A 21,222-nucleotide genomic window follows, 5' to 3' on the forward strand; every position below is an offset into this window, starting at 1 on the left:
CGGTTGTGTCTGCAGAGACGTGCCTGCCGCCGGTCTCCCCGCTGCCCAGAGCCGCCGTCCCCAGGAGGACTGTGTACCTCGGGCTGGCTGCACAAGGCTGCGCCCTGTCAGACGGAAGCATTGTTGAGAATGCTCTGCCTGCCTTTTCTAGGTGTTCGGAAGGAGCCAGTCGCTGCCTGGAGCCGACTCCCTTCTTGCCAAACCCATTGATAAGCAGCACACAGACACAGTGGTGAACTTCCTCATCCGCGTGGCTTGTCAGGTGCGGCTTTTGAAAGGCTTCTGTTACAGATTCTTCAGAACAGAGACTGCTTAATAGATTCTAGAATGTTATCTCTGACAGTGTAGTCAGGAACAATGTAGACAAACCAAGGTCTGAGGCCAGCTCTCTTGTACCGCATTCCACTGATTTCATAACAGGCTAACGTTTCTGAAACCTGCCTGTTTTATAAGTGATGGGATTTTTAAAAACATTTTTTCTTTCTGCGATGGTAAAATATTGGTATATCTCATGATTAAGGTCATCTTGGTGTTGACACAACATGGCACTCGGCCAGTGACCTTGGGCAGATTATTTAACTTCCAAATACATCTCGTAAAGGTGCTGGGATGATCCGACCTCCATAAATTGTGGACGTTTAGTAATTTAAGTGCTTTTAAAACTTGTATTTCTTTATCATTTACGTCAATATGTATTTTCATGTATTTCTTGGGAATCTATTTCTGAAACAGTTTGAAAAAAAACATTGTAAATGAAATTTTCTTAGGTAGTTTTTTTAGAATTTGGGAGTCTTAAGTTTGTATGATTACTAAACAGAATAGTAGATCTTGCAAAACCGTTGAGGGCTTCAAAGTACTGAAAAGAATCTGCTGAATAATTCAGCTAGTACCTTCTCGGTGCTGCAGTGTGCCAGGCCCAGCCTGTGAGGTCCGTGGGAGGAGCTTGGGTGCGCTCTTGGGGAGCTGCCTGACGCTAATCCGTCACTCCCACAAATGAGTGCAAATCCCCACAGACTCCACAGCAAGAGAGTGGGCGGGGGGGGGGGGGGGTGGCTGTCGGCAAGAGTCCCTGAAGTGGGAAAGGCTGAATTGAGTCAGGTGGGAAAGGAGGTGGCAATGAAGTGGAAGCCAGGTGCCAGGGCGAGAGTCAGTGTCACAGTGAGACGTGGCCTTGAATTTAAGTGGATTTCCAGGTTAACGACAATACCAACACTGCGGGGTCTCCTGGGGAGGTGCTGTCTCGGCGGTGTGTGACTCTACTGAAGACTGCCTTGCGCCCAGACATGTGGTCCAAGTCTGAGCTCAAACTGCAGTGGTTTGACAAGCTCCTGATGAGTGTGGTAAGTGGATGTGTCTGTCACTGCCACCCGATCTTGGGGCTGGGCCACCAAACCCCAAACCCTCCTTTCTCTTGGCCAGTCGTGGCTGCTAAGGAGGGGGAGGGAGTTTTACTCCCTGAAAAAGATCTTAAAACTTGAGCTCATGTCCCCAGCCCCAGGCAGCAAAGAGCTTTGAAAACATGATAGTTCTCTTGCATCTTGAAGCGTCTGTTCTTAAAGTGACCTCTCGACTGGCTTGGTATAAACAATTTTAGTTGGTTTATGAAACAATCTCTAAAATAAACTTAAAACTTTAAAACAGACATATAATTTGTTATCGAGCACCACAAAATAAGGTAATAAAATTAGCCCTGGGATGCCTGGGTGGCTCAGTCAATTAAATGTCTGACTTTGGGGGCACCTGGGTGGCTCAGTTGGTTGAGCATCCGACTTTGGCTCAGGTCATGATCTCATGGTTCATGAGTTCGAGCCCCGCGTCGGGCTCTGTGCTGACAGCTCAGAGCCTGGAGCCTGCTTTGGATTCTGTGTCTCCCTCTCTGTCTGCTCCTCCCCTGCTCACACGCTGTCTCTTTCTCAAAACTAATAAAGATTTTAAAAAATTAAAAAAAAAAAAAAAGTCTGACTTTGGCTCAGATCATGATCTTACGGTCCACGGGTTTGAGCCCCATGTCAGTCTCTGTGCTGACAGCACAGAGCCTGCTTGGGATTCTCTCTTTGTCCCTTCCCCACTTGGGCACGCGCTCACTCGCTCTCTCTCTCAAAATAAATAAACTAAAGGGGGGGTAAGGGTTAAAAAAATTAGCCTCTAATGCTGCTGATTATTTGGTGGGTCTTTGGTCTCTTTCTGTAAAAAACCATGATCCTGTAATTTCTGGGCAGCTGCAGACCGATTTTAAGCATTTGTTATTTTGCGTTGCAAAGGGTTTTTTTTAAAAGGTTGCACAGATTACCTGTACCACAAAAACAGTGGGATCATAGGCTGCCTGTCTGCAGTATATGCTTTGATTCTAGCTTGACATATAACTTCAGGATTTTCTGTATATTTCTTTTCTCTTTTTCTTTGTTTTTTTTTTTTTTTTTTTTAAGTTTATGTGTTTATTTTGAGAGACACAGGCAGAGAGAGAGAATCCCAAGCAGGCTCTATACTGTCAATACAGAGTCTGATGTGGGGCTCGATCCCAGGAGCCGAGAGATCATGACCTGATCCCAAATCAGGAGTCAGACACCCAACCGACTGGGCCACCCAGGCGCCCCATCCTCTTTTTCTTTTTGAAAGGTCAAACTACTTCCCTATCCAATGCAGTTGCATTGAGTTAAGCTCAGCCATTAGTGAACGACCTCTGCCACGTCACAGGCTAACATTTCCGTCATGCAGCGTGCCCAGCTCATGGTGACTTTCCACTCTTTTCCCATAGTAAGTGTGAGAAGATTTTATCTCACAACCCAGTGTGTCCACACAGTACATAGACAAGGCATCTGTGTGTGTAAACCACAGAGACAAAAGTTTCAAGAAGCAATACTCTGTTTTCTAATACTGATTTTTTTTATGACATCATCTTTTAGATTGATTTCAAGATCCACAGTTTCAAAGATACTTCCCTTTGGAAGGATATTTGAATTTTATTTTTTAGACCCGATTTTAATGACTTCCAGATTTTTAATATTGAGTATTAATGTCTTTCATAAGCATTTAAAAGGGGGTTTGACTAAATACTTAAAGCAAATTTGTTAAAAGAAATGTGAAGTTCTCCTGTATTAATAAAATGTGGTCCTTGTGTAGTGGATGGCACCGGAGTGTTGACGTCATCTGTGTGTGGCCTGTGTTCTCCACCGCAGGAGCAGCCTAATCAAGTCAACTATGGAAATATTTGCACGGGATTGGAAGTTCTGGGTTTCTTGCTCACTGTCTTGCAGTCTCCAGCCATCCTCAGCAGCTTCAAACCTCTGCAGCGTGGGATCGCTGCGTGCATGACATGCGCGAACACCAAGGTTCTCCGAGCGGTCCATAGCCTTCTCTCCCGCCTAATGAGCATTTTCCCAACAGAGCCAAGTAGGTGACCTTTGCTCTGGTGCCTCAGTGGATGGGAGGGCACGGAGCTTGTCACTCGAGAGTGCTCCTCCTCCAGTTACTATAGTGAGCGTTTACTTCGGGCTTTCCATCTTTCTTTGAAAAAAATTTTTTCTTGACCTAAGAACTTAATGGCGGCAGTCGTTGCATTATATTTTTTGTTTTGCTTTGGAAATGCTGTTACTCATCAGCCGAACGTGACTTTCCTTAGGCAGTAAAGGAAATTGGGTTACAGTGTTTTGTCCAATGTCAAACGGTCGAGGTCAAACTTTGGCATACTGTAAGTGAGTGGATCTTGGGTGCACTCCGGGAAAGCTTGGGGGATAAAACGTCGTCCCTTAGCTCTGTAAAGTCGGAATCCTCTCAGAGATGAGCGCCACAAGTCCTGCAGTGTGAGAGAAGCGCCCATGCCATTTGTCCCACATCCCAAGATAACTAAGGCTCCAGACCTAGTGTGAGGAAGGTCAATGTCCTGGTGCCCTGATGGGCCTGAGAACCTAAACCGTAGGGCCCAGGTTCTCGCTTCTGTTTCAGGCACTTCCAGTGTGGCCTCCAAGTACGAAGAGCTGGAGTGCCTCTATGCGGCCGTCGGAAAGGTAATCTATGAAGGACTCACCAACTATGAGAAGGCCACCAATGCGAATCCCTCCCAGCTTTTCGGTGAGTTTGGGTCCGATTTAGATTTTCTGTAGCAGCGGTTCCTTTTGGCGTCGGTCTCTGTGCTCTCTGGACGAGCTTTCCTTCTCGGAAAGGGTCAGGATGTCAGCTGGAGCTTTGAGCTGACATGCGCTGAGGGTGTCGTGTGTGGCCTGGTACACGTGAGGCCCCAGTCCCCTGTGGTCTTTGAGGGAAATGGCCTCCACCCAACCAATGTCTGTGTTCCCTCGGTTCCTCCCGCCCCAGCCTCAGGTGCAGGATTGGGCTGTGGGGGAGCTGCCCCGTGTGGTGCGGGTCCTGCTGCCCCGGCTTCACATCACACACGGAGCCGCTGCTAAAGCAGTGTGCACAGATGTGTAATTGCTGCCTTTCACGATACGGTCACCCGTGTTGAAGCCACTCCCAAGACGAGAACTGGTCCCTGTCTACGTGGTGAGGCTCTGGCTGCCCCAGGTGAGACAAGAGTTGGTTTTTCAGGTAATCGGGGCAGCCGGACGACTTGGGCCTCCAGATACTCAGAAGTCAAATGCATAGCTACTTTACTCTGCTTTTTGCGAAAGTCACAGACTTAGGGTTAGCAGTTTAAAAATGCTTTTTTAACTTAGTCATTGTATGAAATTTTGAAAATACAAAAGAAGGAAAACTAAAAGTCTCTTTGCTTAGTAAATATTCACTATTAACTAACGTCTTGATGTGTGTCTTTTTTTCTGTGTACTTGTGTGTAAACACATAGGTAGCTTTTATCATGCACACACTTGCATCTGAATCTGCAAACTGAATACGTTACATCTGAATGAGTTTCTTGCTCTCCAGACCCTTGCTACCTGAAATTTGGGAACCAGATAAATTTATCTAAAATTGTATCCCTTAGTATTCAAGCTTGCCAGCTCTTTTCTGGAACCGGGTGGATTTAGATGGTTGAGGAATCCTTTTCTGACTTTTGTTAAGGCGGGTCATGTAGTTCCTGCTTCGCAGCCTGGCTTCCAGAGTTTGAATGTCTTCTTAATTCTCTGGAGGACTCTGAAGAGCTGACCACCGTTGACCCTGCCTCCCTCCTTTGTGGGGGTGACAGCAGGCCGGGGGCAGCACTGGGGCTAGTGCCTGGAGTCTTGTCACACCAGTCTCCCTGCCCTAGACCCAGGGCTCAGTTACTGACTCATCATCACCAAGTATCACCTGTCTCCTGAGACTCAGCCTTTTAACAAAGCAAGCCTAAAATTGTCCAAATCTGTGATGATTGCACCCATCAATGGCAAATGAATACCCTTATACTGGTCTATAATGGGAACCGTGAATACAAATTTAAAATTTCATGTGTAGGTCAGGGTCAGGATGTTCCTAAAAAATGTCAGGAAAGATTACGTTTTTTGCACATACTCAGTGTTCATGCTCTGATGTTAGTTTTGTTGACTTTTACTGGATTTTTACTGATCTTACTCAGTTTTTCAGAATGGGGTACAAATTGAATTCTAAAATATTTATCATGTCCAAATAGTCTAGATTTGTTTTTAAGGATTTTCTTTTTTTTTTCTTGTTCTATTTTCTTTTTTTTTTTCAAATTTTTTTAACGTCAATTTTTTTTTATTTTTGAGAGTGCGAGAATGCAAGCAGTGGAGGGGCAGAGAAGGAGGGAGACATAGGATCTGAAGCAGGCTCCAGGCTCTGAGCTGTTGGCACAGAGCCCAACACGGGGCTCAAACTCACAAACCGCAAGATCATGACCTGAGCCAAAGTCAGATGCTTAACCCGGGGGTGCCACCCAGGCACCCCTCTTTTTTTTTTTTTTGCCCAAACTTATCATGGGACAATAAATGTCACTTAGGGTGGTTTGCTATACCAAGGATAAAATCCAGAACTGAAGGTACGTACGTTGTATCTACCAAAGCATAAAAATCGGCTCCCGTGCTTGGTGTGGATCGTGAATTCAGAATTGGGAGTGAAAATGCGGTGCTCCAGAGTGTAGTGTGTGTGGACAAAAGCTTCTAATGTTGACACTTGGGGTTTATCCATACTTGGTCAGAAACAACACATTTTTATTCAGTACACTTTAAAATGTTTTAAATACCCCATTTTTGTTGATTACTGAGTTTTAAAAAAACTTTTCTTAAAACCGAACACACCGATTTCTACCTCTTAGGGACCCTTATGATCCTCAAGTCCGCCTGCAGCAACAACCCGAGCTACATCGACCGGCTCATCTCGGTCTTCATGCGCTCCCTGCAGAAGATGGTCCGAGAGCACCTGAACCCACAGGCAGCGTCGGGCAGCACAGAAGCTACCTCAGGTGACAACCAGGGCCCCCACGTTTTTTTCTCAGACTTCATGGAACACCAAAAGGGTGCTGCTGTGTGATTGGATTCTGAAACCAATGTGAATTCCTGTTTTTTTTGTGCAGTCCGCTCTCCGTTTGCTTTCAAAAAAGAAGTTGTGAGCATTTGATATAAAACCAAAGTGAGACTCGTTTTTAAAATGAATTACATTCCAGGGGCACCTGGGTGGCTCAGTCGGTTAAGCCTCTGACTTTGGCTCAGGTCATGATCTCACAGTCTGTGAGTTCGAGCCCCGCGTTGGGCTCTGTGCTGATGGCTCAGAGCCTGGAGTCTGCTTCAGATTCTGTGTCTCCCTCTTTCTCTCTGCCCCTCCCCTGCTCGTGTGCTCGCTCGCTCTCTCAAAAATAAACATTAAATTTTTTTTTTCATGAATTACGTTCCAAATTTGTGAATGTAGGGATGAAATTTTTAAGCGGGCTGGATGTTTATGTGGGGCATTCACTGCTAAGTGAGAGCTATCCAGTGGTTTTGCCGTAAAACCAAATGCATAATCAGAGCTTTATGCCTTCTGAAAAATGAAGTTGTAGGTTCTGGGCCCGAGTAGTGGGTCCCAGGATCCTGAGGGATAAAGTTGTTGCGGGGGCGGGGCCACATGTGCCCAGAGTTGGCACCACTGCTAGAGGCCCATTGGAGCAGAAGTGCTGTGAACGTGGCTTGAGGACTGCCTGTGTCTGGGTGTCCGGCACTGGTCCATCCGCTCCATCGTCCCCTTGCCCGTGCGGAGGCGCTTATGAGGTCCCTCTTGCAGGAGAGTATGTGGGGGCCAGGGTGGGACAGAATCTGACGTGCCACATCATGCATCATGTGGATTGTTGGGGTGCTCCCCTTTTCTCTGCACAAGCAGGAACAGGAGAGCTGGTGATGCTGAGTCTGGAGCTGGTGAAAACGCGCCTGGCCGTCATGAGCATGGAAATGAGGAAGAACTTCATTCAGGCCATCCTGACCTCCCTCATTGAAAAGTCGCCGGATGCCAAAATCCTCCGGGCTGTAGTGAAAATCGTGGAAGAGTGGGTGAAAAACAATTCCCCGATGGCAGCCAGTCAGGTGAGCAGCGAGAGGGCTGTGCTCGGGTCAGGCACCTGCTGCTGTGCAGGCAGAAGTCCAAGCATGGCCTGCTCAGCTCTTCTCCTCACGCTTCTCCGGCAAAACGCTTTTTCCCATGTTGGCATTCGCAGGATTTTTTCTTAAGATGGATTTCTCTCATGGCACTTAACAGATTTTAAATAGATGCTCAAGGTGACCGGTCACTCTTTTTAATGTGTATTTGTATTAAGATGTTAAATGAATCTTATTTCTTAGTCTTTGTGGTGCTAAAGGTAAGCATCCAAAAAATTAATGATATGGGACTGTTACTGAATTTAGTAAGGTGATTGCAAACTTCTGATTTGTTTGATAATTTAGTTACTCTCTCTCCAAAGTGAGCTGCAGCCCCTAGGAAAATCAGATTGGCAGCTGTCTTGATTTTAAGGATTTGCATACAGCCAGAGGCGGGCTCTTTCCATTTAGAAATGAACTTGTCTTACTTTACTTGACAAAATTTTAGGAGCTTAAAAAATAAAGCAGATGGCTGAAATGCTTTTGAATTTATCTTTTCTCAAATAGACATAATTGACCTTTTCTTTTAAAAAAAACCCAATTCATACAGACACCTACACTCCGGGAGAAGTCCATTTTGCTTGTGAAAATGATGGCCTACATAGAAAAGCGCTTTCCGGAAGACCTTGAATTAAATGCCCAGTTTTTAGACCTCGTTAACTATGTCTACAGGTAATGACAGCGGTTAACCAAACATTGCGCGTATGTGTCTGACAGTGTGTTCTTTAACCTACGTAACGTTGAATCTCTTCACGATAGTTAAATTTTAAACATACCTACACTTAATCCCAGAACATATTTTTGTGCCATTAACGCACCTTTTGCTCAAATGCTGCGTCGGCCTATGGTAATTCATGATCCACTCTCGGCTTTCGTAGCGGCATTTAGGAGCGTTCTCGCCCGCTTGTTTTCTGCCTGTTGGCTTCCGGCTTGCAGAGTCCCCCTCTGGTGTAGCTCTTCCACCCCGTGTTCCTCTTTCCATTTCAGGGATGAGACGCTGTCTGGCAGTGAGCTGACTGCGAAACTCGAGCCAGCCTTCCTCTCCGGGCTGCGTTGCGCCCAGCCCCTCATCAGGGCAAAGTTTTTCGAGGTTTTTGACAACTCTATGAAACGTCGGGTATACGAGCGCCTGCTTTACGTTACCTGTTCCCAGAATTGGGAAGCCATGGGGAACCACTTCTGGATTAAGCAGTGCATTGAGGTAGGACGGGCTCAGCTCGCCGTCCCTGGCAGGGCACTGAAGCAGGAGGCATCAACATTGTCTGAGATGAATTAGAAACCTCCACCGTAAACTGCTGTCCTCTCTTCCAGGAAGAAAACAAAGACTTTTAAAGCTTTGTTTTCAGCTCAAGGGGTTTTTTTAGGGGTGGTTTTAAGCTCCTAGAAAATTGAATAGTGTTCTTTAGTGTGTAGCCAGAGGTTTGTTTTTCCTCAACTGTGAAAATTGTAAATTCTGTCTATGCGCCCTTGAAGATTTAATGTACTGTGTCACGTCTTATCATTCTTAGAGCAGGAAGGTAGAGCAGCCAGGCCAGACCAGCCTGACAAAGCCACAGACTTTGATCCCCTAGTGTGAGGGGCCAGCATGCCAGTGACAGAGGCCTGTGTGAAATGGTCAGACCGATTCAGTGGATGGTCAGATGTTTCTAACAGGATTGTGGGGAGAGTTCTGTTTTCTTGTTTCTTGTTCATATCCGCTGCCTTTCATTGGCTTAGTTATCTGCTTACTACACCAGGCAGCTTAGTTTCCCATCGGTTATCGATGCTATGCAGATAATTCTAGTCTGCTTGTTTACAAGTGAAGCTAGAAGGTTACCAAATTACTTTGCCTAATGAGATAGAAGATTGTGGAATCCTCTTTAGGGGCACAAGCTGGGGATCTGCCATTCCTTGCCTCGTTTGTCCTGTGCATCTGGTCCGTCGCCAGGGGTTACCAGTTCAGGGCCACCTGCTTCTCACCCTTTTTTCTTCTTCTGCCCTCTTGGGGCCACCATCATTGCTCACCACCCTAGTTTTGTTATTGTTGCAAAATTGTCCTTAATAATGCTGATTGTGTGTGTCACTCCTTGCCTTTATACTTGGCACAAAATCCAGCCTCCAGGACACGTCTTTCCAGCCCCCATGTGACCAGACCCTTTCCTCTCTCCAGCCCGATACTGACCTCCCTGTCTCCCTCCTCCCTCGGTGGTCTCCAGCCCTACTGGCCTTTTGTGTTCTCAGACATGCCACATTCTTAACACCTAAGCTAAAAGGGGCACCCTTTTGTTCTGTTGGTCTCCCTGTTTCTTGGCTCTGTTCTTACAGTGAGTATGTATCTTTTTTGGTTTGGTTTTGGGTCATTGGTTGTTGTCGTTGTTTTCTGTTTCTGTTTGTTATTATGTGTCTGTTTACGTGTTGATGTTGGGCTTGTCCTTCCCTATGACACTTCAGCTCCACCGGGGCAGGGGCAAGAGTGGCTTAGTTTGGGGGGCATCCAGGTCAAGAGGCAAAGGCCAGGTGGCAAAGCGTATTGGGATGTGGGGGATAGTCGTGGAAGTGTTGGGTGTGGGTACGAGTGTTACGTCAGGGATGAGCTCGTGAGCCACGCTGAGTAGCTTGCACTGTCCCCTGGCGGCCATGGAAGCCACTGGGGGCCACAGGGAGAAGAGCACTGAGTCAGCTGTGTGTGAGGAGACGATTTGGGAAGAGGAAGTCCATGAGTTAGGAACTTAGTCTGGGCAGGAGTTGATAGCAGGAGGAAGCCCGTGTGGTAGGGGAGAAAGATACTGAATTTCTGCTTAGACACCGAGTCAGAGGTGCCGAGTGAGGGGTGTCTGGAGGAAAAGTTCAGACCCTTTGTCTGACTGAGCTGGGGAGAAGCAGAGCTGTGGGCTCACGAGTCAACACCCTATGTGTGCCAGTCGCGAGAACTAGGTGTCAACCATGGGTCCCTGCACCCCAAATGCCAGGCTAATGTTCTAGGTTTGTCTTCTTTTCATAAATCCTTTTCAGCTGCTTCTGGCGGTGTGTGAGAAGAGCACCCCCATTGGTACCAGCTGCCAAGGAGCCATGCTCCCGTCCATCACCAATGTCATCAACCTGGCCGACAGCCACGACCGAGCGGCCTTCGCCATGGTCACACACGTCAAGCAGGAGCCTCGGGAGCGAGAGAACAGCGAGTCCAAAGAGGAAGTAATGCTCCAGATTGTGTGGTCCCTTCCTTTTCACAGCAGAACTCCCATTTCTGTGGACGAATTTGACATCAGCCTTAGATTTTGGGGGGGTTGGGAGGGCAAGAGCCATGCATTAAAACCTGTCTCTGCCTGAAAGTTCTGGATGTGGTACCTCTGTTCAGTTAGATGTTTCTCTTTTTTTATTATCGAGGTGTAACTGACATACAACATTATGTTAGTTTCAAGTGTCCGATGTAACGATTCAATATTTGTATATATTACTAAATGATCACCAGGATACCTCTAGTTACCATGTGTCACCACGCAGTTGCCAGATTTTTTTTCTAATGAGAGCTTCTAACATTTACTCTCCTGGAAACTTCCAGATATGCAATACAGTAGCATTACCCATAGTCACCATGCTATACATTGATTGCATCCCCATGACTGACTTATAACTGGAAGTTTATACCTTTTGGCCCCCCCTTGGCCCATTTTGCCCTCTCCTAATCCTGCTGCCTCTGGCAAGCACCAGTCTGTTCTCTGTAAGATTTTTTTTTTTTTTTGTAAGATTCCACATATAAGTGAGAACATAGGGTTTTTGTCATTGTCTGACTTCTTTCACTTAGGAGAATGCCTTCAAGATCCATCCATGTTGTTGCAAATGGCAAGATTTCTTTCCTTTTTATGGCTGAATAATACTCCATTCTACTTACACACACCACATCTTGATCCATTCATCTGTTGATAGACACTTAGGTTAAATTGATAAGCATCTCATACTGCCATTTAATTTCGAGATAGATCACTTTATTGTGAGCTAGTCTTGCTTAGTACAGGTTATTCTACTGTTCGGTGATTTTTCTCTCCCAAGTGAGAAGAAGCCATGTTGTGTTAACAGCACTACCCTAGGGAGGGACACCTCCCAGGGCTCCAGCAGGTTCTACCAGCAGCCTGCTGTGAACCTCCCAAGTCTCCACCTCGTCCTGGTGGGGGCAGCCCTGGAGCCCAGAACTGGCTAGCAAGGCTGAGGTCTTTGTTCCGATGGCCCTCAGTGCTCCATGAGGAGTAGCCACCACTACTCCAGGCATAGACCTTTAAACTTGGGTCTCCTTTAGGTTGTTTGCTCTTGGAAGCTCAGTCTTTCCCCGGAGTGCTGGGTTTTAGAAGCAGCCACCCAGGATTGCAAAAGGAGGCACCCTTTTTGCTCTGAAAGGGTAGTCTGATGCCACTCTTGTATGTGGGATATCTACTCATTCTATTATCAAATAAGAATTTAAAATCTCCTTCTGTTGCTGAACACTAGATGATCTAGTGATACGATCTTTCCTTCCTGTTACTCTCCTGTATGAAGTAAATTGCCAACTTGGAAGTCATTGTTGTGCTTTTTCAGGGGCACATACCAAATGGTTGATAACTCAGAGGCTTGCTTGATGATTGAATTTTGGCTGTGACTTCTCAGAGGCTTCAGACAGAAAGAAGGGTTTACTCCTTTTTGGGAATGAGTCATATAAAACATTGTGCCAACAGGTTCTGTGCAGTGACCCTGACCATATTCTTAATCTGAATGAACGAGGCAGCTATACTGCATTTTGAGGAATGATAGGCTGTAATTCCTTATCATTGTTATTTTTACTGTTTAGAATTGGCACTTTTTCATTTTGCTTTCCACAATCCAAATAGAAGAGCAAAACAGTGATCTTTCCATAGTGTCATTTAGAGAGAAGTCTGATCTAGTCCATCTGCTTTGTTTATTTTAGAGCTCAAAGGATTTACATAGTTTTAAAATTCTGGGAAACTGCCTAGAATTTTACTTGCCAAAACTGTAACAAGGAGTTTGCAAGAGCTGTTTACTGGGTTTTCTCTAACTGTCTGACTTTTTGTTTTTGCCTGTTTGTGTTCTGTTTCACAGGACGTGGAGATTGACATTGAGCTGGCCCCGGGAGACCAGACCAGCACGCCCAAAACCAAAGAGCTTTCTGAAAAGGACATCGGGAACCAACTGCACATGTTAACCAACAGACACGACAAATTCCTTGACACTCTCCGGGAGGTGAAGGTCTGTGTGGCTTCCGAGGGATGGTGGTGGTCTTCTCCCCTGAATATTTTGAATCCTAGAGCAGGATTACCCCACAGCAGTGTGAAGTTTTCTTCTACAAAATAGACGTATTTTCTCACTTTTCTCAGTTGACGCTATCGTAATTCTGTGAGACCAACGTGGATATTCTGTGTAAAGATTTGAGGAAGGAATTAGAGTATCTTGTGGGAGAAAATATTTTTCCCACTGCTGTCCCTTGAAAGAAAGGATGAAATTGTTTACTAAAAATATAAGATGAGACACTGCTGAATTATTTTTCAAATGCAATAAAAAGAAAATGAGAATAGGTTAACATGGTAAATGAAGTTCACTTTGTAGGGAGAGGTCCTCCAGACGCACCTTTTGTTTTGTTTTGTGTTTTCTGGGATTTTTTGAGAGAAAGCACAAGTTGGGGAGATGCAGAGAGACAGGGAGAGAAAGAATCCCAAGCAGGCTCTGGGTCAGCACAGAACCCTATGTGGAGTTCCATCGATCTCATGACCTGAGCCGAAATTAAGACTCGGACCCTCAACCGACTGAGCCACCCAGGCGCCCCCAAATGCATCTGTTTTGGGATATAGCCAGCTAGAAGCTTTTTGACTTCCTCAGACTCTTAGGTTAATTATAGAAGTGATGATTTTTAGTTAAAGACTACAAGAATTGGTTAAGGCCAATACACCAAGTTGTTTTTGAAGAGTGTTACAAAGAAACAGCGATGATTCTGTTCAAACCAAGACCTAGGTGAAAAAAACTAGAAACAAACTACTTGTCACAGATAATTTGTACATTTAAAATTCTCTGGTAACCCATTCTGTATTTTTGTGCGTTAAATCAAACTTTAATTTGCATCTGAGTGATCATTGTGTTTATGTGTGGATAAACATAACACTTTGTCTTCCTGTGCACAGAACGGAAGCAGAGCATTCTTACATGTAGATGACACACTTTTGTTCACAACTGAAGACTTAATAGGCCCCTGTCCCTCCTGTCATTTCTGCTGGAAAGAAGGGTGGTGGGTCAGTGCCCCCAAACCCAAAGACCTTTCTTGGCTGACAGTCGCCATGATAAGTCACCATGTAGATACTGACTCATTGGGTTGCTTTGGCATAAGTTTAATGATCAGCTCATTGTGAAAGATCAGAGTACATTTTAGCAGTTCGTGTAGCTGAATGAAACAGACAAGAGTACCAGCCCCGTGGGGCTCCTGTTCTACTGGGGGAAATAATAAACAGAGGTAAAATCGGTGTGGCTGTGTGGGCTGGTGAGTGCTGTGGAGAACAGTGAAAGCCACCGGGAGGCTTCAGAAGTCGGAGTGGCGTTCATGTTATTTTATCACGTGTTTATGGAAGTTACTTTTCATATTTCTGTTTTTTGTAGAGCAAGGTGGGGTTATAAGTCACTGCATTTATAAGTCTATTTGACCTTGACATTTTCCTTCCCGAGGCCCCTCTACCCGTGAAGTGGTCAGGGGCCAGTCGGTGCCTCCAGACAGTTTGTTTCTAAGTCCAGAGGGACTAGGAGGCACGTGAATGGGTCGGGTCCTTCATGGAACCAGGTGCTCCTGCCCTCTTCTCTGCCCTGGGCATCTTGTCCCAGAATTGGCCGTCTTCCTCCCTGTGAGAAACATGTTGACACCAACGTCCCCTCCTGTTCTCCTTGGCGTTGGCAGAGCCACCACAGCCTCTCCGTGACAGTGTGTGAATGAGTACAGGCCGGGGACCTGCGGAATCCCCGACTCACGGCTCGAGATGAGCAGCAGGTGTGTGAACACGTGTGGCTGGCCCTTCAGCGCTCCAGTCTCTGCTAGATTGACTTGGAGGCAGGAGGCCCCCGAGGCCGGGGAGGAGGGGGCAGCCACCGAGGTCCTCCGTGGTCGTTTCATGTCCGTCTGCCTCACGGGGCAGCCCGAGTACCAAACCGGAGCATTCTTCACTTATTAAATGTTTTTACCCATGTTCCTTGAAATGTTCGTAGCTTTGCTTTCTGCATTTTTAGTAGATGTGGTCATGAGGGTGATTTCCCTTCCTCGGTTTGCTGTTGGAGAAAGGAGAGCCTGGTCATGACGCATGTGTCCCTGAAGCCCTGTCTCTGTGGGGAGGTGTGCCCCATGGGCCCAGTGGGCTTCCAGCAGGCTTGAAACCTGCCTGTTTGTAGGAAATATCGGCAGCTGATTCAGACTTTGAAAACCAGCAAAGCTGTGGACAAAGTCAGAGGCATCTGTGGATTTGATTCACCATCCGGGCTTTTAGTTCCTGACCCTGGCTCTTTCCATCTCGCCGGCCGTCAGCTGCAGACACTCTGGATCTTCAGTTCTTGATCTGTTCTACAGAATTGTACTCTTTGGCCAAGAACTTCCCTTCTATGCATGTGCTCCTCCTCTTTTCCTCTTTCATGTTTCCAGCTTTGATGGAGTCCCTGTGCCTCTTGTTAACACATCTGTGTCAGCATTGTGTTTATACTTCTTGGACGTGGTGGAACCATGTTAGAAAATGCCCTTAAAAGTTAGAAAATGCCCTAGAAGTCAAAAAATGTAGAGGCGCCTGGGTGGCTCAGTCGGTTAAGCATTTGCCTTCCACTCAGGTCATGATCTCATGGTTCATGAGTTTGAGCCCCTATATCAAGCTCTCTGTCAGTTCAGAGCCTAGAGCCTGCTTTGGATCCTGTCTCCTTGTCTCTGCTTCTCCCCCCACGTGTGCACGCTCACTCTCTCAATAATAAACATTTAAAAGAAGTTAAAAATTTGTAGGCATGTCACTGACTCCTAAGCACCCATGGGTTCCTCATGCTCAGAATCTGTGTTTATGCTCTACTGTGACGCTTGATCTTTGAAAATTTGACAGTTGATAAGTGTCTGATAAAGCATGAGACAGCAGAGATAGCAGTATCTTGAGCGTGGACATGAGACCCCCTGCGTGGTTACATGGACCTTTGTTCTTTCCGTAGACGGGAGCACTGCTCAGCGCTTTTGTCCAGCTCTGTCACATTTCCACAACACTGGCAGAAAAGACGTGGGTCCAGCTTTTTCCCAGATTGTGGAAAATCCTGTCCGACAGACAGCAGCACGTGAGTCTGTCTTACATCCTGTTTTGGAAGATGTGGTTTTCGGTGTTGATAAATCTCGGTGAAAGAAAACAATCTTGGCTCAGTTTCAAAGGATGAGGCAACCACATCCCATTCACTAATGGTGAATCCTCCCCAAATGTTGTCAGATGCTGTGTAAGAGAGCGAAGACCTCAGTTCACATGTGCTTCGCTTGTAGGCTCTGGCTGGTGAGATCAGCCCGTTCCTGTGCAGCGGCAGCCACCAGGTGCAGCGGGATTGTCAGCCCAGCGCGCTGAACTGCTTCGTCGAGGCCATGTCCCAGTGTGTCCCCCCAATTCCCATCAGGCCCTGCGTTCTGAAGTATTTGGGGAAGACACACAACCTCTGGTTCCGGTCCACGTTAATGCTGGAGCACCAGGCTTTTGAGAAAGGTCTGAGTCTGCAGATTAAGCCGAAGCAAACCACGGAATTTTATGAGCAGGAGAGCATAACTCCACCCCAGCAGGTGAGGCCCACCTTGCCTTCTGGGTCACGTCTTCCTGGCCTGGGGCCTCACGGTTTCAGTAAGCCTCTCCCGAGCGATTTTAAGTTACAGCCCAGTGACGTTGCTTTATTGGGAGGAAGAGGAAAGGTTTTTATCCAGAGCACTCAAGAAACCATGCTTTGTTTTCAGGAGATCCTGGACTCCCTGGCTGAACTGTACTCTCTGTTACAAGAGGAAGATATGTGGGCTGGTTTGTGGCAGAAGCGTTGCAAGTATTCAGAGACGGCGACTGCCATTGCTTACGAGCAGCACGGATTCTTTGAGCAGGTAGCCACCACCCAGTGTCCAATGAGCCGGCCAAGCCGCATGGAGGAGGAGAGGTGGTTTCTAACATTGTCAAGTCAGAGTTCACGTTAAATAAGTTCACGTGTTTATTTGAAACATTTACCCTGCGTAGAAAGGCCTTCTGTTTGAAATCTCAGTTGAAGAGAAACACACATACATGACACGAACATTTTTGAAACTCAGTCCACGATCCTTTACCATTAGTTGCTAACGTGGATGCTTTTTATCTGCAGTCAGTGGTCCTGTTGGAAGTGGCAGGTAGATTACATTCAGTGTTGAAATCTTAATCCTTGTGTTTGTCCTTTGTATGTAGCCTGGGCCGCTGTCCCAGGCTATGGCTCTCAGCCTCGTGTAGGACACTGAGCCGCAGAAACTCCAGAACAGGCACGAGCTTTGGGCTCTGCTGTCCTCACTGAGGGACAGAGAGATTCATCCTGGGGCTCGGCGGTCTCTACACTGTCTGTTGTGACGGGCGAGGGGGCGGGAGGTACGGGGGCCATCCCTGTTCCCTGTGCACGTAGAGCCTCTCGGGTGGCAGTGATCTTAGAGAAGAGCTTAGGGCACCCCCAGGCCTGAGATCCAGGTTGTCCTAAATAACTGAGAGCATGATTAACTTCTCCAGGCACAAGAATCTTACGAGAAGGCAATGGACAAAGCCAAGAAGGAGCATGAGAGGAGTAACGCGTCCCCTGCTATCTTCCCAGAGTACCAGCTTTGGGAGGACCACTGGATTCGGTACGCCAGCGTGCTTGATGCATTCAGGAGTCCGTGAAGAGATCCAGTAAAAAAAAGTCTCTGAAATTTCCTCACGTGTGTTTTTAAAAGGGGACTTCGCTACTTTCGCTATGGCCTTGTTATGAAGAAAGGAACAACTTTTTCCACTTCTCCGAGCTCTCCGCTGTGTTGTGGCGGGCAGCCCTTGGTGTTCTGGGGGAGCTGTTATTTCAGAGAGCGGGTGGCTCACTGCCATGGGCACCTCGGGGGAAAATTTGCTCTGGGGGGAAAATTTCTGTTTTCTTCTGTGGAATGGCAACAAACGACTTAATGTCTCGTCTCCTGCCCTGTCTCAGTCTGCGAGTGTGTTGGTAACTGACCTTGTGCTCTTGAATCCCTGGTCTTCTAGGTGCTCGAAGGAGTTGAACCAATGGGAAGCCTTGACGGAGTATGGCCAGTCCAAAGGGCACATAAACCCTTACCTCGTCCTCGAGTGTGCTTGGCGGGTGTCCAACTGGACCGCCATGAAGGAGGCACTGGTGCAGGTGAGGCCACTTTCCTGCTGCCTGATAACTCGCTGGGCCCAGATTATGTTCTCCACAGCCGCGTGGGTCCCTTCCACAAAGCCCTCAGTCTCTAGAGTGTTCTCTTCACTTAGAACAAACTGGGCATTTTGGCAGATGAAAAATAGCACTTGGGAAGCAGGCATTATTTTTGGTCGTCTCTAACCCCTTTCCTGGATCGGTTCCATCTAGGCGTTAGATTAAGTAGTAGTCCGTCGAGGCGGACTTGGTGCAGAAGCACGGCTGGAAGTGCAGGCAGCAAGGGCGCATCCCGGGCCGGGCCTGGCGGTAAGGTCTGCTGAGTGATGTGGTTACAAAACGTGTTCTGTGTCGCACGAGTGAAAGCGGCGTAGCGTAACGGAACCTGAGGCATTAACTTGGTTGAGCCCCACTTCTTTTTTTAAGTTTATTTTGAGAGACAGTGGGTACACAAGTGCAGGGAAGGGGCAGAGAGAGAGGGAGAGAGAGAATCTCAAGCAGACTCCGTGCTGTCAGTGCAGAGCCTGACACAGGGCTGGATCCTGGGAACTGTGAGGTCATGACCTGAGAGTCGGATGCTTAACCAGCTGAGCCACCCAGGTGCGCCCTGAGCTCCACATTTTTTAAGATGAAGCTCCATCCAGCAGAACTGAGTACCCAGCGGGAAAGTGGGCACAAAGGTGCAGCTCCCTCTCTCTCCCCTGGGGGAGATCAGGCCCCGAAAGCTGCAGTACTGCACGGTACGACTCTGTGTCATCTGGACCCCACGTTAGGCAGTCCTCGGATGCAGCTGTTCTTTTTGCTCCTCATTTGTCATCTGGGCCCTTCCTCCTGTTCCCCTTCGGCCTCCTTCCCTGCTCCTCCTCGGCTCTCCACCTTTTCCCTGTGATGTTCATGCTTGGGGTTGAGCTGAAGGAAGTGCTACCGTCCTGTCCTCACCTGCCCTTCTACCCAGTAGGGTTTAGTTACATCCACACCACTGATTTTCCTCTTCTCTTGTCATTTGGAGACGGCAAGAGCACGTGGGGTTATGGGGCTGCTTTCTCGCACATGAGTCGTCCAGAACTTTAACCTGTATTGTGGTTCCTGTGGTTCCTGATGTTACTCTTTTTTTAAAATTTTTTTTTTCAACGTTTATTTATTTTTGGGACAGAGAGAGACAGAGCATGAACGGGGGAGGGGCAGAGAGAGAGGGAGACACAGAATCGGAAACAGGCTCCAGGCTCCGAGCCATCAGCCCAGAGCCCGACGCGGGGCTCGAACTCACGGACCGCAAGATCGTGACCTGGCTGAAGTCGGACGCTTAACCGACTGCGCCACCCAGGCGCCCCTCCTGATGTTACTCTTTAACAAACATGTAGAAGGTCATGGAACTGAGATGGTCACAGACCGTGTGAACAGGGCTTGACTTTGGGGTTGGGATCTGGAAATTGCTCATCTGATGCAGGGAGTTTGTTACTCCCAGAGATGACCAGTCTCGTGTTATGAGTAAAATACAGATTTTTTTTTTTTCCTGACAAAATGTATTTACGTTTACTGAGTAAATATTTATAGCTCGATCTGATGTTTCTTTTTACTCCCTTCCCAGGATTTCACTTAGCCAAATACACGCAGCGTCGTGCTATCCATAATCTGATCAGTGAATTTCTTCTTTCAGAAGCACTTGATAATTTTCCAAAGACTTGTAAGGCACATGCTGATTAGGAAAAAGCTCAAAGGATGTGAATAAACATTCTTAGGAGTCTGCAATAAATTCAAGTAGTCTTCATAGTCCAAAATTATTTACTCATTTACTAATACTTAAAGGAAAAACATCAAATGACTTCTGTTTTCGTTCCTGTGCATTGTGATTCCAGGGCTGCTTGCAGAAGTACCATTATTTCTTGGTTTGGTTTAATAAACGGCATAGGAAACAGAAGAGATGCCTGTGTTCTTGGTTTACAGAGGATAGGTGTGGTGATTGACAAAAGCCCATCTTCTTGAATAGTGTTTAAGTCCAGAAAATGTGAGGTCGGTGTGATTTTAGAGGATTGTATTAGAAGCACATGTTTTGACAAGTCTGTCTTCCTGAATTTCTTCCATCATTGGGTTATTGAGATCAAGAGAGGCTGTGAATGTGAATGTGCTTGAAGAAGTGAGGTGTCAGAAAAAACAAGCCAGAGAGTTCTATGAATGCAGGATGGCGCTCTCTTCACCATCCTCATCATACTTACGTGATGTAGTAAAAGGCGAAAGATTTATTCGATCTGAAGAGAAACCAGAGTATGATACTTACGTGATTTAGATGGTATTAGGGCACTAAAATGTGTATCGTGTTTATTTGCTAAAGATGCTTCAGAATGAATGTTATGTTGGTCTCACATCAAATCCTATAAAATACCTTCAACAGAGAGATGCTTTCTTCTTTTTTTTTTTTTTTAATTTTTTTTTTCAACGTTTTTTATTTATTTTTGGGACAGAGATAGACAGAGCATGAACGGGGGAGGGGCAGAGAGAGAGGGAGACACAGAATTGGAAACAGGCTGCAGGCTCTGAGCTATCAGCCCAGAGCCTGACGCGGGGCTTGAACTCACGGACCGCGAGATCGTGACCTGGCTAAAGCTGGACGCTTAACCGACTGCGCCACCCAGGCGCCCCGAGATGCTTTCTTCTTAACACACAGAGATTATTTTGAAAAGACCTTAATTTTTTTATCATTTGTGTTTTTAAATGCTCTGTAAGAGACTGATCAAATGAGACAAGTTGTAATGCTTTCTTCAGCAGGTGGTTGGCAAATAGAGCTTTTGAGGGCAGAAAGGGGAGCATGTGGACTCTGAGCCATGTGTCGGGGGGCCGGGTCAGAGCCAGCGAGAGGAAATGTGACCGCTCTGGGCTCAGTCTGCTTCATAATAGAACTGATAACTAAGATAGAAGAAATCTAGGGGAAATTAAGTGACAGTGAAATTTATGAGTGTTTTCTCATATTCCTAACCTAAACCATCGACTTTTGCTTCCTTCTATAACATGGAACAAGTTAGATTAGTTTCTCAGGCTAACAGTTATGAACTGGAAACATTCAGAATTATATCGATTCGAGTGGAGGTGAACGTGTATTTAATACTTTGGAAATTCTCTGGCTGACTTTGTAGCCGAGTGGTGGTCGTTAATCTTTTCTGTCACAACAGCGATCAGTTTCCCTCTTTTTTGGAATCACTAATGACCTTAAAGCGAGGACCCTATAGAGACTTGGCTGCTCACTGGTTTTGGGAAAAGGAGAGTATCTAGGAAATGCAATCTACATGCCTGACTTCTGAAAAGAAAAGAAGCATCTATTCATGGCTTAATGCCTGTTTATCTCCTTGTAAAATTGGCTCCCAAACAATCGGCCTACCATGTT

The 21,222-nt window shown here is 46.6% G+C and overlaps 1 protein-coding gene across 16 annotated transcripts in view; it reads left to right on the forward strand.

Moving 5' to 3' along the window:
• TRRAP (transformation/transcription domain associated protein) overlaps positions 1-21,222 on the forward strand; it is a 113,779-nt gene that overhangs the window by 63,327 nt on the left and 29,230 nt on the right. For 12 of the 16 annotated variants that reach the window (XM_040455881.1, XM_040455877.1, XM_040455888.1 and 9 more), the window contains 15 exons: positions 152-262; positions 1,194-1,340; positions 3,177-3,390; positions 3,943-4,068; positions 6,203-6,349; positions 7,237-7,439; positions 8,041-8,162; positions 8,478-8,691; positions 10,482-10,661; positions 12,555-12,701; positions 15,663-15,782; positions 15,979-16,266; positions 16,435-16,572; positions 17,213-17,325; positions 17,714-17,849. In XM_040455881.1, coding sequence (XP_040311815.1) covers positions 152-262; positions 1,194-1,340; positions 3,177-3,390; positions 3,943-4,068; positions 6,203-6,349; positions 7,237-7,439; positions 8,041-8,162; positions 8,478-8,691; positions 10,482-10,661; positions 12,555-12,701; positions 15,663-15,782; positions 15,979-16,266; positions 16,435-16,572; positions 17,213-17,325; positions 17,714-17,849 — 2,406 coding nt within the window. The remainder of the gene's footprint in view (positions 1-151; positions 263-1,193; positions 1,341-3,176; positions 3,391-3,942; positions 4,069-6,202; positions 6,350-7,236; positions 7,440-8,040; positions 8,163-8,477; positions 8,692-10,481; positions 10,662-12,554; positions 12,702-15,662; positions 15,783-15,978; positions 16,267-16,434; positions 16,573-17,212; positions 17,326-17,713; positions 17,850-21,222) is intronic. The other 4 variants (XM_040455882.1, XM_040455887.1, XM_040455890.1 and 1 more) reach the window with 1 other exon arrangement.

Source organism: Herpailurus yagouaroundi, unplaced genomic scaffold (genome assembly GCF_014898765.1).
Source record: "Herpailurus yagouaroundi ecotype Mexico unplaced genomic scaffold, PumYag 216, whole genome shotgun sequence".
Lineage (NCBI taxonomy): Eukaryota > Metazoa > Chordata > Mammalia > Carnivora > Felidae > Herpailurus > Herpailurus yagouaroundi.